The 15,614-nt window shown below is 41.3% G+C and overlaps 1 protein-coding gene across 6 annotated transcripts in view; it reads left to right on the forward strand.

Moving 5' to 3' along the window:
* The first annotated feature begins 230 nt into the window (after positions 1–230).
* zmp:0000001167 (protein phosphatase 1 regulatory subunit 12A) overlaps positions 231–15,614 on the forward strand; it is a 135,775-nt gene continuing 120,391 nt past the window's right edge. For 5 of the 6 annotated variants that reach the window (XR_007957413.1, XM_052029022.1, XM_052029021.1 and 2 more), the window contains exon 1: positions 243–653. Coding sequence is in view for 5 of the 6 variants with exons in the window: in XM_052029022.1 (XP_051884982.1) it covers positions 387–653 (267 nt within the window). In the remaining variant the exon portion in view is untranslated. Of the gene's footprint in view, positions 654–15,614 lie in introns of all 6 variants that reach the window. The other variant, XM_052029025.1, reaches the window with a different exon arrangement.

The following is a 15,614-nucleotide window of genomic DNA, read 5'->3' on the forward strand; positions in this document are numbered from 1 at the left end:
TGGTGGTAGTGAGGGGGTGGTGCAGATGACCTCCTGCTAATTTTGTTCTTGTGCATTTGCGGGGATAGCTGCGTTGACTACAATTTCTGCTGAATATATTTTTATGGTGTTGGCCAAATCGGGGATGTTTTGACTAATTGGTATTGAATGTGTCAGTATCGTGCAAATGTTGTGCTGGGTGCAAACATTTGGGAAGCCTGCAATATATTCAGAAGGTGACTAGATGGCGCAGGACACGTTGGATGTAATGTATAGTGGGTGTGTGGGGACAGTGTAGGTTAGATATATTGGCTGCAATGTATACGGAGTGGGTGTAGATGGCGTAGGGCTGTGCAAGGAAGGTTGGAGTCGGGATATCAGGCACTCCCGGTTGAGTTCAGTGGAAGATGGCGGCCGAGGATCGGGAGCGGGATCAGGCCCGCAGTGATAACGCGAAACAGAAGCGAAAGGAGCAGCTGAAGCGCTGGCTGGGCTCGGACACCGAGCGGGAGCCCGAGCGGCCCCGCACCAAGCACGTCCGAGTGAAGTTCGATGAGGGAGCCGTGTTCCTGGCTGCCTGTTCGAGCGGGGACCAAGACGAGGTGGAGAAGCTGCTGCTGAAAGGAGCTGACATCAATTACACCAATGTGGACGGACTGACCGCCCTTCACCAGGTAGGCGGCGGCCGGACTCCCCCCGGGCCGGCGAGGCTGGCGTCGGGGCAGCGGAGAGCCGCCACCCTCCCAACCCTCCCTACCCACTGGGGCTTGCAATGGAACCAATGGGATAAATAAATGTCTGGAGGGTTGACACCAGGAGACGAGGTGGCATCTTTCTGCAGTGACCGGGACCGGGGGCAGCGCCCTATGTCCGAGTCTCCATCTTCGGCGGAGCTCTGGATCCAGGCTCCCTGTGTCCCGGGGCTGGAAGAAATCTTGAGCAGTGTTCTGGGTCTGAACCTGGGACCCGGTCCAGGGCAGGGGTCTGGGTCTGCTCCTGGTGGGGGTTGGAAGGTCTGGTTGACCTGCCCTCTGTGCAAGGATTGGACCCTGAGCTTGAGGTGCAGGCCGCACCGGGATTGCCACTGTTTAATGGGCAACACCTTTTGAAACCGGGGTCAGGGCCTTTCCAAGGTAGCGATGCCAGCATCGTGAACTACAAGGGGAGGCCACTGGCCGCGATGGTAGAGCTCGATATCTGTAATAAAGCCGACTAGTCGGTGAGCAGTGATTGGGAATGTGTGACCCTTGGACTGATTCTTGTCATTGCTCGAAGCATGGAATCCCTCAGATTTATTGACTTTAAGTTTTGATGGTGGCCACCCATTCTGCTATCCATGACCTCGGGCTTTGCAGCAATGAAGTACTCTTAAGGTATGGTCACTTTTCCGGTATAAGAATTAATTTGTTGTCATGGGTCGCTTGGGTCTAGCTTCAGTTCATAGTTCAGAAATTGACAGCACAAGTACTACAACTATTTTTGTGTTCACAAGTGTGCAGGTTAGCATTATTCACAAATTTTGAATTGATAAGATTTACAGTAAGGGGAGGATTGTGATGATTACGAGGATGTCAGCTGGTCAAATGGACAGACAAATTGTAGAAAAAGTGAACTGCTACAGAAGGAGGAGAGGCAATGTGAACTAAATGCACTGTTTTAAAGCAGGAACAAAGGAACGGGTGCAAATGCACACACATCTTTTGAAAGTAGTAGATGTTGAGACTGTGATTGGTAAAGGATATGGGATACCGGGCTTCATAAGGGTAATGAGGATAAGGCAAGAAAGTGGAGTTGAAGCCAATGGTCAGATCAGCAATGATCTTATTGAATGGTAGAGGTGGCTTAAGAGGTGCAGCGCCTTGCTCACCATGCTTCTCCAATTTTTCTTATGTTCTTATAGATAAAGACAAGGGTGGGGGAAGTGAAGGTTGTCTTGAATTTTAATAAAAGACTGGTTTTGCTGTGACTGAAGTATTGCATCCAATTCTGGAACCTTTTAGAAAAGATGTAAAAGTCGTGGTGAGATGGGAGAAGGCATTTCCAGGGATTGTTCCAGGAATGGGGAGTTTAGACTGGATAAGTTGATTGTTGGGAGCAAAGAACATTGAGAAGAGATTTGTTTGGGTGTGCAGATCATTAGAGTTTCCATGGGATAAACAGGGAGAAACTATTCCCTGTAGATGTTTCGAGGGTCTGCTTTAAAGTGATGGGAAAACAATGGTGGAATGTGCAAAAAGTCTTTTCACACAGATTGTTTTGATCTCAATCAATGCTAGTAAGGGTGTCGTAGTGGTCAATCAGACATTTCAAGGTTGTTCTCTTGTTCTTTTTAACTTAAATCTATACCTCCTGTTTTCATATTCTTCTGGCAGCAGAATTTTTTTCTGTTTCCTTAATCAAAACCATTCATTATTCAGAACACCTGTGAAATCTATTAACCTTCTTCAAAGTTAACAATCCTAGTTTCCTTAATTTCTTTACACAATTGAAGTATGGCATCAATTGGTACCATCCTTCCAATTATCTAGACTCTCCAAGGCCTTGTCATCCTTCTGAAACTGTGAACCCCAAAATTGGCTCCAGGCAGTGATTTTTATAGGAGTAGCATAAATTTCTCGTATTTTGTACGGTTAAGCCAGAGTTTTTTTTTTACCTTTTGACAGCCTCTCAGCTGGTTATGCCATCGTCGAAACATTTTTGTACATCCCAGATCTCTCCATTCCTATTTTGTTTATATTGTCTCTCATTCTTCCTGCCAATATTAAACACTTCACAAATTTTTTTCAGTAGAACTTAAATTCAAATTCTGCTTTTTGTGATTTTTATTAATGCATTGGATGAGTGGGTAGAAGGGTGGGTTGGCAAGTTTGCAGACAACACAAAGGTTGGTGGTGGTGTGGATAGTGTGGAGGATTGTTGAAGATTGCAGAGGGACATTGATAGGATGCAGAGCTGGGCTGAGAAGTGGCAGATGGAGTTCAATCTGGAGAAGTGAGGTGGTAGACTTTGGAAGTACAAACTCCAAGGTGGAGTACAAAGTTAATGGCAGGACTCTGGAGGAGCAGAGGGATCTGGGGGTTCATATCCACAGGTCCCTGAAAGTTGCCTCACAGATGGATAGGGTAGTTCAGAAAACTTATGGGATGTTAGCATTCATAAGTAGTGGGATCAAGTTTAAGAGCCACGAGGTAATGATGCAGCTCTACAAAACTCTAGTTAGACCACACTTTGAGTACTGTGTCCGGTTCTGGTCGCCTCATTATAGGAAGGATGTGGAAGCGTTGGAAAGGGTGCAGAGGAGACTTACCAGGATGCTGCCTAGTTTAGACAGTATGCATTATGAGGAGAGACTAAGGGAGTTAGGGCTTTACTCTTTGGAGAGAAGGAGGATGAGGGGAGACATGATAGAGGTATACAAAATATTAAGAGGAATAGATAGAGTAGACAGTCAGCACCTCTTTCCCAGGGCAGCAATGCTCAATACAAGAGGGCATGGCTTTAAAGTAATGGGTAGGAAGTTCAAGGGAGATGTCAGAGGGAGGTTTTTTACCCAGAGAGTGGTTGGTGCATGGAATGCGCTGCCTGGGGTGGTGGTGGAGGCCGGTACATTGGTCAAATTCAGGAGATTGCTAGATAAGCACATGGAGGAACTTAAAATAGAGGGATATGTGGGAGGAAGGGGTTAGATAGTCTTAGGTGAGATTTAAAGGTCGGCACAACATTGTGGGCCAAAGGGCCTGAATTGTACTTTACTATTCTATGATTCTATGAAATGGGATTATGGTGTTTGGACCACTTCTTAATTCTAAAATGTATAGAAGTAAAAGATCATATGATTCCAAGTGTTCCCAACCTCATTTTGGATCTTGTATAGTGATATGTTCTATGCTGGCTTGGAGAGCATGCGCACATTCACTCATTTTTATGTTATTCTATCATAAATAGCATGGGCAATTGCATGATGATGATAAGTCGGGGGGTTGCAGCATGTTTCCAAAGGAGATCAAATGCACAGCATGTCCAAAGCAAAAGTGGGTGTCTCATCTTTCATAGTGATCTGGATCAGGAAAGCAGTAAGCAGTGTGTCATTGTTCATGTTTACTCAGTTGGGAGTTGGAATTGCAATGATAATTGACCGAGTTTTTTTTTCCATTTTTTTCCTCTTTCCATCACAGTGAAAATGAACCACTTAAATTATATAGTTTATCATACATGGAGAGGGATCTTGGAGTTATTTTTGGGAACAATACAATGGGATATGAGATTATTTGGGGACAATGTAATAAGGTGTGGAGATTTTGAATGGGGACATTGTAATTGAATGTGAAATTGTTGTGTGGTGTCAAAGTCATAGAGCACAAAGGTTATCATATAGAGACATTATGATAGGTCAAAGCGTTACTCTATCATTGTGATAGGACATTGGGTATTGGAATGGCATGATGCAACACATTCTTTTTATGGGCATTATGACATTATTGGCAAAACCAGCATTTATTGCCCATCCATAATTACCTTTGAGAAGGTGGTGGTGCGTTATTGCAATGCTTCTGGTAAAGATACTCCCAAAGTGCTTTTGCACAGAGTTCCAGGATTTAGACCTAGCAGTGATAAAGGACTGATGATGTATTTCAAAGTCGGGATGATGTTGTGTGAGGTGAGTGTAACGGGCCAGATGGTCATGCTGTGAAGTTGGTGTGATGGGTCACAGGTTCATTGATTGGAAAAAGCATGTAAGTTGAGTTTCCTTTCATTATCCATGGTTCTTTCAGAGACCATATAATTGATGTCCTTTCTCACAATAACCCCATGCCCTATTACAGTCTGATAGAAGTTGAACTTATTGCATTTGGTCAGTGTAGTAGAACAGTTGGTCATTGTATAGACTCATTATTGTGAGATGTGGGCTTATTACATGTAAGGTTATTGTAATAGGACAAATGGTTATAATGTAGGATCAGTTTGAGAAGCCAAGAATGTATTAGGCTGGGAACCACTGTCTGTCCTTCAGCATTCAGTACTTCTTCAAAAACGTGTTGGAGTTCAGATGCATAACTTCACTCTCCGCGGCTGGATTTGCAGTTCAGTCAACTTAGCAATGTACTAAGTTGAGGGTGCACTTCATGTCCAGCTTTACGCCAACTGTGGTTGCTGTTCAAGAGGCCGATCTTCATTAAAAAGTTAAGTTTAGGTTAAATTTTTTTGGATTTACTTTTTATTATTTCACTCTGTTAGATTAATTTACTGCAGTTTAATTTTGATCTATATTTATGTTTATTTATATTAAAATAATTCATTTAGACTTTTTAGATGCCTCTGAATATCAGAGATATTTAAAACAGGGCTATTGTGAGGAGAAGGACCCCCACCTTTTATTCTGGCTTCTGCCTTCTTTCTTTCCAGTCCTGATGAAAGGTTTCGGCCTGAAACATCGTTTCATTTCCTTCCATAGATGCTGCCTGACCTGCTGAGTTCATCCAGCTTTTTGTGTGTGTTGCTCTGAGGACAAGGCCTTAGGTTTTGCTGCTTAAGTTCTGGTTGCTATTTGTGGGCTGCTCTTTGTTACAGAAGGGGTGGAGAGTGGAAGTCTCCATACAGCTGCATAACCTAGCGCACCCACAGGGATCCTGGAGAGCTGGGCAGCAGTACAGACAAGAGATGCAGTGGGGGCTGAGCATAATGTGGCACATAATTTTGAGATGCTGAATTTGGCCAGATTTCCTTTCAGTGTTGTCTGTGTGGTGATGGTTCTTCCTTCCAGTGCAATCAAACTCCTGTTGGAAACTCAGCATAAATCTTCTGTTTAATCTTGCTGAGATTGGTGGATCTTGATCTGTTCTTTGACCTCCTAAAATGCTGGTAATTGCCGCCTTTTATCTCTTGAGCTTTTGTCTTTTTATTCCAGAAGCAGATGATGCTGAGCTGGGACTGCTGGTAACTCAGTCTTTCTTCATGCAGCTGGTTGCTGCAGTACTGGTGGATGGTTATCCCGCCTTTGTTCAAAATCCACATTATTACGCTGAATAATGTTTAAAAATCAAAAAATCCTGTGTGTGTTTTCTCAACCCCTTAGCACAAATCAGTGATACTGAGGCCAACTCTTGGGTTTTTCTCACCATCCTGCTTGAAACTTGGTCTGTTATGGATTAGCAATAGACCCTAAGACTTTCCATGTGTGAGTCTCATACTGCCATGACTCCCTGAATCCTGAGGGGAGCTTCTGAGAATGTTCTGTTCTTTCTCCGCCTTTTGCAAGGGGTCACCACTCCCTGCCTCAGCACCTTTTGTGTTGAGGTGAGAGAGCAGAGATTTTAAATTATTTAGCAGAGGTTCTAGTAGTGTTTAATATTGTAAACTCAGCAGGAATTTGGCAAACTCTGAAACAGGCTGTGACATGGAAGCTGAGCTGGAAATTGCTGAGGTATCTCTTTACTGGAAAAAAAATATCAGTTGTATGTATTCTAACTCCAGGAGGAAAAGCATTCATCCATTTTAATCTGCAAGACCTTTGACCAACCTTCATATTCCTCCTGATTCTGCTTCACTGAGCAGCTCCTAAATCTCACTATCACCGATGTTTCTCCCTCCCAAATTTGTATTATCTGAGGTTTGATTTTAATCACTTTCTCTACTTTGGTGTATACTGTGCCTCGTCTCCTGAATGCACAGATCAATGGGAGCTGCTCTGTGTGAGGGTATAATGAACTATGCCTTGGCCTTAAGTTTCTTTCTAATCGTGTTAGCCTTGGGTGCTGGCATGCTGGATTTTCAAAGCCCTTTTCCTGGGTGCTAACAAATGTCCTGATTTCAGTCCATGGGGATTAAGTTATTTTATCAACTTAACTGAATATTGTAAATATATATGGCAGTTATGGAGCAATAATGTGAATTGCTAAGTTCTTGCTAGTAACTGGAGACAGTGTTTATCATGAAGCTAAAGATTTGTGTGTCATTGAAAAGCAAATTGCGTTATCTGGAGCGCTGTCTTCTGCACCTGCTGTCTTAATTCTGAATCGAACTTGTCAATGTTCTGTGAAGATGTTTTCAAATGGAGCCAATGGTTACTAATTTTTTTCTCTTTTTTATCTTCTGTCACATGGATTCTCTCTCCATGTCACTCACTCACTCAATTCCTTGCTGTATTTGCCACTCCCTCTTCTCACTTGTTCCTACTCCTTCCCCTTTTCTTCCCCCTTTCTTCCTTTCCCCTCCACTCTTCCTCCTCACTCTCCATACTCTCCATCTACTTTCTCCCACACTTTCACTCCCTGCCTCCCATTCTCACAGTCCATCACCAATTCTCACATTTCCTCTTATTCTTTATCATTTTCCCTTGCTTTCTCCCACATTTTCTAGCCCTATCATTTTCTCTACTGCGTTCTGATGCCCCTGGTGCATTATGCCCATTCTTAAATTTCTTCATGACTGAGCCATAGTATTCATGTAAGTTTGTCCTATTTAATTTTTCTGTCCTATCAAGTAATATTTTACCTTGCTGAGAGGCTGCTGGATCTGATCTCAGGTGCGACCTGCTGATTGATTTTTGTCAGCAATGCAAACTACTGTCCTCTACTAAAATGGCCTAACAATTAGCAAAATATAGTATTCTGCCAACTTAATGAGATTCCAAACAAATTGCACTTTATGTGCTGTGTATTGGAGGGGGTGGTAGGTGAGACTGATTGCTTTCTGAAGAACTTTTGAATCACAAAATCAAGTATGATTTGGGAGAAAGTACTTTGCTCATTTTTGTAATTGTATTCATTATAGTCCTTTGGAGTGTTAATACAAGTATGAAGAAATTAAAGATTTGCTTTAATATAGCACCTTTCGCAGCCTCAAGATTTTCCAAAGCATAAGCAATGAAGTAGTTTTGTAGTAGCTATTATTGTGATGTAGAGAAAATAGCAGTATTCCACAAACATCAGTTTGTAACTAGCTAATCAGTTTTGGTGATATTGACGGGATAAGCATTAGCCAGAACATGAGGGAAAATGTCTGTTGCTCCAAAATAACTGCTTCTAGTGCACACGTTGGTAGGCAAACAGGATCTTAGCTGTTTGTCCCATCTCATACAACCCACTGTGTGTGCCTGAACCTAAGTAACAGACTGAAGTGTCAACATTAGATTTTCTTTACAAATCTCTGGAGAGGGACTATTTAAGTGGTGCTTTGCTTCTTGCTTCTTTGCCATAAATTTGTGCTTATCTGTACGTCACCATCCTCTTTGTGAAGCTCAGATCCAACCCTGAAACATGAAAAACTTTCTTCCATAGCTGAGTATGACGAGACTGGCAACAGTTCAAACATTGTGGTGGATGAAACTTAGATATATCAAAAAAATCTGCACTGCGCTGATAGCAGCACAGTTTACTTCACCCTATCACTGCAGCTAGGCCAGGGCTTTGTTTTTAAACAAATTTATTTCTAAGAAGAAAGTAAAGAGCTTTTGAATTTACTTCTGCAATATGAAGTCTCGCTGCGAATGCAGCAACTTCTTGAGCAAACGGTAGACATTCCATTGTCAGTCACCTGACTTTGTCTTAAAGGGGAAATGTTGGTCTAGTTTTGATGCAACTTGTCACAAGAAGTTTTCAGTAGACCAAGAAGGGAAGGGTCTTTAGCTGTGTTTTAGAGACAAAGTTAGGGTACACGTGCCAGAATGAAGCAAGGAGGGGCTTGGCTGCAGCCAATCAGGAAGACTGGGCATTACATGGGCAACAGGTCCACCAATTGAAGTTCCAGTCAAGAACTGCAACAAGTCTACATGTAGGGATAAACAGCATAAGCAGCATGCTGCAGCAGAGCTAATTGATCTATTATTAGCAGAACAGACCAAAACCTTGCCAAGCCCTATCATGAATGATAGTGAACCATGAAACGTATAATCAAAGGATGATGCTCAGGAATAGCCCTCCTTCACCAATGGCAGTGAGTTCAGAAGAAAGTAGTCTATGACTGTGTTCAATTGGATGTGCCAGGTAAATAATCCTCCTTCATTTCTCTTCCTGAGATTCCACCATCAAGAATGACAGTCTTAAATCAATTTGATTCATTCCATATAATGTCAAAAAAAAAGCTGAAAGCATTAGACATTGCAAAGACTATGTGGCTTGACAATATTCTGGTTGTAATGCTGAAGATAAGATCCTGGAAATTGCTGCAGGAATATTGACATCTCATCTGCTTCATCAGGAATATTGACATCTCATCTGCTTCATCAGAAACATTTCCTCTGTCCTAAGGTTAGAAGTGAGGTGTATACTGATGATTGCACAGTATTCAGTTCCACTCACGTTCTTCAGGTAATAAATCACACTGCATCCACGTGCAGCATGGCCCAGACGACATCTAAATCTTGCGCTGATAGTAGTAAGCAATTTTGGTGCCATGGAAGGTGCCAATGAGAGAACCCAGCGACCCATTCAAAAGCACTTTCATTGTTGAGTTCTCTGCCATTAACACCTTTGGGGTTTAGATGCTATGGAGTAGGGGTTTTCCATTGAACAGGACCAAATACATTTTGTGTCTGAAAGAGCAGATTGGAGATTAGTAACCTTTATCAAATGACTTTTGGACTCCCAAAAACCTTTTCACCTTCTATAAAGTATGTTGGAACTGTGGTGAAATATTCATCACATTCCTAGAAAATTGCAGCTCCAGCAGTAACTGAGAAGCTTAGTCTTCACTATGTACCATTTGCAGCCAGCAGTGCTTTTCAACAACACCGTGCCCAGGATTTTACCATCTAGAAAACCATCCTATCCCTCTGCATCACTGTTTGGAAATATATCAACACATATTAATCTTCGCTCCAAATTCTGGAACTCTCTTCAAAACAGCACTGTTTAAATACCTTCAGCAAAGGGACTGCAGCAGTTCAAAAAGGCAGCTCACCACTTTCTCTAAAGCCATTGGAAACTGTCATGGATAACATTCCGTGAATGAATTAACATGGCCTTGTCAATAATATGTGACCAAAATGTTCTTGTTCAATGCTTAAAAAGTGCTCTATTAGAAGATGTGCTGTGTGGATTGCATATTTAGGCACTATGTGTCATGATATTTCTGTATTACTTTTACCTTTGCTTGCTTGATACCTGTTTCTCAATGAGGCACTTGTTACGATGTTTTTCTCCACAGAACTACCACACTCAGACCTATTAACTGCATCTGATGTTCCTTTACTTTTGCTGCTTCCCTATTGGCCATTTCTGCAGAAGCTAGAGCAGAGCTAACCCAAGGCTGGCATTCCTGGTATGTCCCAATTCTACAAATTAGTCCGAGCCATTGGATTGGTCTATTTGTCAATCTCCTACTTAACCTGTTATAATGTATGATGGTTCAAAATAGTTCTTTCCCCACTTAAAGCTTTCCTTTTCTCTTCTTGTATTGCAAAATTCTACTCACCTCTTGTGTCCTGGTTTGATTTATGCAATTCACAAACTAGTTACTGACCTTTATTGTAAATAGTCCCATGAGTTGTAAGGAAGCTCCAGGCAACTTGCTCTAATGTTGAGGAAGATGTTAAATATTTACATATTAAATAATACCGATGTCTTCAAAGGCATTAGGAAATACCTTTCCTACTGTTCAGATGTCTGGTCCTGGTTTTAGCCAAGAATGCAGACTTTTGATATATGGGATTGTGTACATTTCTCTTCCCACCTTCTGCCTCCTCACTTTCTCTGATCTCCTTGACTGCTCTGGGTTTTGTGCCCAATTTCAAAGTGCTATTCTCCATTTCTCCCATTGCCTTCCACCTCCACACCTCAGCCATGAGCACACTTGTACCATTCTATTCCTTCACCTCCCCTGTCTACGTCCAGCAGTGTTAAAATTCCCTGCTGCTTTCTTCATGACAATAATACAGCTTTGTTTCTGAAACATCTTCATGAAACTGCTGTGAATGATTACACCAAATTCTTAATTACGACCACAAACAAAACAAAATGACCAATGCTACCTGTCCATTTAATTCCACCTACTAAAACTATCTCTCTACTTCACCTCTAGCCGCTTTACCATTCAACGTTACTCACGTCACATCTGGGGCATTGGTTGAATATTTGCAAACTGTTTCACACAGAACAAATAGATACACAAGCAGCCATTTCAATAAAGTAATTGATGAGCATTAAAAGAGCAAAAGAGTGTGCCAGGAGGGTAAAGAAATTTGAGTGAAGCCCATCTGAAGAAAAGTGATTATCAGATAAGAGGAAATGAGGTAAAGCAAGAGAGAATCCTCAAATGCACAACTTAAGAGAGCTGAAACATGGAATTACCAAGGTAACAAAAAAATGAGTTGTAGAGAGCAATTCCACAGAAGAGGTATTTGTGTATTAGAGTATTGGTATGTAGGGATACAACATGGGCTGGAATCTGATTGTGGGGTTTTAGTACAAAGTTTATAGTTGTTTAGAAATGAGCTGACAGCTGCCTTCCCTCTTGGTCTTTTGTTATTTTCTATATGATAGTACGTAGTGAGTATGGCATTTTAATGTTTAAGTGCCTCTGCTAGTCCTGAGAGAGCATCTGGGTAACTTTGCCATACTGCAATGCCAGCGTGACATTTTCCAAGCTCTTCAGCAATGCCATTGTTGGAGGTTTAATGGATAATCAATCAGCAGCAATCTCACATGCTTTGTATATGTTTAAGAGAATAATTGGTTTCTATATAAGGCAGTGTGGAGTGGGGCTGAGACAACAGCATATATTGGTCTGATACCCAGCATGTGCCAGGCAGCAACCGATGTGCCCTCTAATTTATAGCTACTGCTTTTATTTATTTTTGGTCTACGTCATTAATCTTATCTAATGTAACCAAATATATTTTATCTTGAAATCTAATATAAATAATAGCAATACCAGTGGTTGAGTTTCATTGTCTCTGATTTTCTTGCATCTCAAATTTTCCTCTTGGTGCTTGAACTTAATTGGGTAGAGTATCACAATGGAGACACGAGATTCTGCAGATGCTGGAATCTGGAGCAACACACACAAAATGCTGGAGGAACTCAGCTGGTCAGACAGCATCTGTGGAGTCCTAATGAAGGGTCTTGACCTGAAATGTAATTTCCCTCCATAGATGCTGCCTGACGTGCTGAGTTCCTTCAGCATTTTGTGTGTGTTGCTACAGTATCACAACAGCTGGTTGTTCCTGTTAGAGGTGTCAGCCTAAGTCACAATCAGTTCTGGCAATAGTAGAGAGAAGCATACAAGAGGTTGACCCTTTAGGTTTTTTTTATTATCATTGATAATCAAGTGCCTTTTCGGATGCACATCACCGGTAATGACAACAAAAAGGAGTAGAAAACAGGTTTGGTTTTCTGCTCCTTAACTGGGGCAGTACCCTGTCCCTAACTCATTAGTTAACTTGGCACGGGGCAAAGATGAAATGTGGGCCTTTCTGTTGTAAAGCCTCAATGCCATGCTTAGTTTCACTTTTGGTCATGCTTTGATTTCAAGGACCACTCCAATTATTTCAGCAAATTATTGAAGTTGACTATCACCATCTGACTTGAGGAACCACTAATATGGCAGAGTTGTAGTGCTTTGGATAAGAAACTAAACAAACACTCAACCACTAGTAGTGCAAGTTCGAGACGATGTTAATTAGCTGTATTTGAGGAAGGGCACTGATATTTCCTGATGTCATGGCCAGCCTTACATTCTCATTTGACGTTGCCAAAAGAATGGTCCACTCATTTGCAGTGGGACAGTCTTGCTGTCTGTAGCATCTACTCTCGCATGTGACTACTTAACTGTAATGTCATGTCAGAAGAATTTCTTGTCTTTTGAAGTGGCTTGCAGGGAAGTAATGAAATGTAATTTCAGTTTCACTTCCCTGTTTCGGTTCATGAGAAATTGTTGGTGTGGATCAGCCTTCAAAGGTTATTCCTTGAACTTTACCCAATCAGAATTAATCGATAGAGTAATAAACGAGTTATGGAGTGATGCAGAGGATTAACAGCAAAGGGCAAGTTTCTCCATGAGATGGACTTGGATTGTTCTTGATCTGCGTTTATGGTGATTTCACTGTAAGGTTGTAGTTCTGGCCTTTTACAACAATTTAGTGCTTTGTCAACTGCATCGGATTATAGTATGTTCAATATAAACCAATGCAAATATAGTGTGGCTGGAAGTGGAGAAACAGTTCCAGTTCAGTGATGTCGTGAAATCTAAAGGAGTAGACTAGGAGGAACAAGATAAAATTTGCAAGTAAGCAGAATGATGGTAGATACACTTCAGTAGCTAAACTCAAACTTTTGCTTCCTTGAGGGAATGAAAATCGGGGTGCGGCAAGTGAATGACATTGGACAAGCAGAAACAAAGACAAAAAGATCTGTTGAGACTCAGGACCAATGTGTCCAATCACTATAGTTCTCCACCAGTGAATCAAACAATATAATGAGTAATATTGTCAATTCTGTAATGGGTATGGCTTAGGCTGTAATACTTAAGCTGAACAATGGTGTGGCCTAGAGTATGGTGATCAGTATGTCATTGAAGTGCAGGGAGAGTTTACGTGTGCTGAATCTGAAGACTATTTTCCATTGTTAGGGAATTGTATTAAGATAAATTTACTTTGTTTTGAATTTGGAGGTAATCCAGTTAAAGGTAGTTTAAATAGGGCACTTATAAGTGGTTTATTTTCATTAGTTCATCCTCTTAATAAACCAGCTTCCTGCCTGTCTGTGGACTGGGACCTATGCTGTCAGAATGCAGGAACTCATGGCTCTTGTGGGCCTTGGAAATCAAACACTGTCCCCTTGTAAAAGCTACAAACTACCTGCTGAGTTGTAAGTGTAGTATTGCAACTTATGCTTATTGATCAATAAAGGTACGTTATTCATACATGGTTGCATATTGAGGAAGAGAAAGTCTAGTTCGACAACTTGTCTTTGTTCACGCTCCAACTTTCATTGCCTGGTACATGAGGTTCCCAAAACTTCTGTCAGATTGTTACTTGACGTATTATTTCAAAGTATTTGTCATTCTTGATTAAAGAAGAAGCTACTTTGAACTGAATGTATCTTGTATTTGATCGTGTCCACTTGTGTGTTTTCCATGCCTTAATGTGGAATAATGTTATGGAGTGTTCACCTAGTATTTCAAACACTTCCATGAGATGTCTTTGAGCACCATAATTTGAACTCCTCAAATATTTCCTTATGATTCAGATGATTCTTTCATATGGATTGCTCTCTTTGTGTCATTCAGAGTACGTGCAGTCTTTGCGCACCACTTTAAATGTTAGCTCTTTGGTTTAGATTTTATTGTGCTTCAGTGATGATGGGGAGATGACAGGTGTGTGTCCTTCATGATGGCCTATAATGTAGGGAAATGGCCTGAAACTGAATTTTGCTCTTGCTCTATAGGATCAGCTGTGTATGTTGGAGGAAAAGCATGCAGGTGTGGTTCAGTTTCCTGATCACACCTTGTGGAAGAGCAACAATCCTTTGAAATTGCTACACTGAGAGATGAACTTACCTCCATGAATCTTTTTACACGTTAACCTCCCACTTAGTAACTCATCCTTTCTTTAGACCTATTACCCTGGTAAAACTTTTGCTCATCACTATCAGTGCCTTTGCTTGCTATCAATTTTTGTTTAAGGTGGCACATTTACCAATAGCACCATGTTTTCAGGAAAAAGCAGCCATTTTGAATTAAGCTTGAGACACGTTACAGTTGGCTCTCTGAGGGTAGTGTTGATAGAGATTATAAACTATGCCGTGTTGCCACAACTGGAATTGCAGTAGAAGACTCAAAACTATGTCTAATGTTTGGAGGTTGGAAAGAAAACGTTCTAGAGCTGCAAAGGAAATGGAACAAAATTCTTTGAATTTGTTTGCGACAAAAAAGTTTTTGGGAGTAGACAAAAGTGAAGACTAGGAACTTATTTCGAGTTACTGGGCAAAGAGCATTAGAGGCTTGTGCTCTTGTATGTAAAAGAACTGGAAAAATAGAATCTGAAGGTAATGTAGTAAAACTCCAATCTGGCATGCAAGGACTGTAGTTTTTGTCTTTACACTGTACTGCTGCCGCAAAACAACAAATTTCACGTCATATAAAACAGTGATAATAAACCTGATTGTGATTCTAGTGGTGCTGGATTGGTGGGTTTTCCATTCTACTGAATGTGATTTCTATTGATATCTAAACATACTTTTAATACACTTCTGTGTATTTCTGGATGAGTATCCAGAGGTCAGGACTTTCGATCCAGAATTTGAGTTCCTTCTCTGCTGCCAGGTAATTAAAATTCAAGCTGTTAAATAAATATAGAATGAAAAGGTACTGTCAGTGATGGCAGTGATAACCATGAAACTACTGAGCTGTCATTAAAAACTCGGCTCTCCTGGTTTGGGGAGGAAATCTGCCCTCCTTACCTGATCAGATGTCCTCCCCTGACCAATAAATGTTTTTGACCCTTAACCAGCTGCTTGGTTAATGAGGGATGGAAAATAAATTCTGGACTTGTTCCAACGTCCACATTCCATGAACAAATGGGATATGGAGGATCAGTTACTGAGTGCATTCAAAACTGAGATGGATATATTTCTGGATATTAAGGGAATCAGGGAACATGGATAATGGTGTAAGATGGCACTGAGTCGGAAGAGCAGCCA

Source organism: Pristis pectinata, chromosome 14 (assembly GCF_009764475.1).
Source record: "Pristis pectinata isolate sPriPec2 chromosome 14, sPriPec2.1.pri, whole genome shotgun sequence".
Taxonomy (NCBI): Eukaryota; Metazoa; Chordata; class Chondrichthyes; order Rhinopristiformes; family Pristidae; genus Pristis; species Pristis pectinata.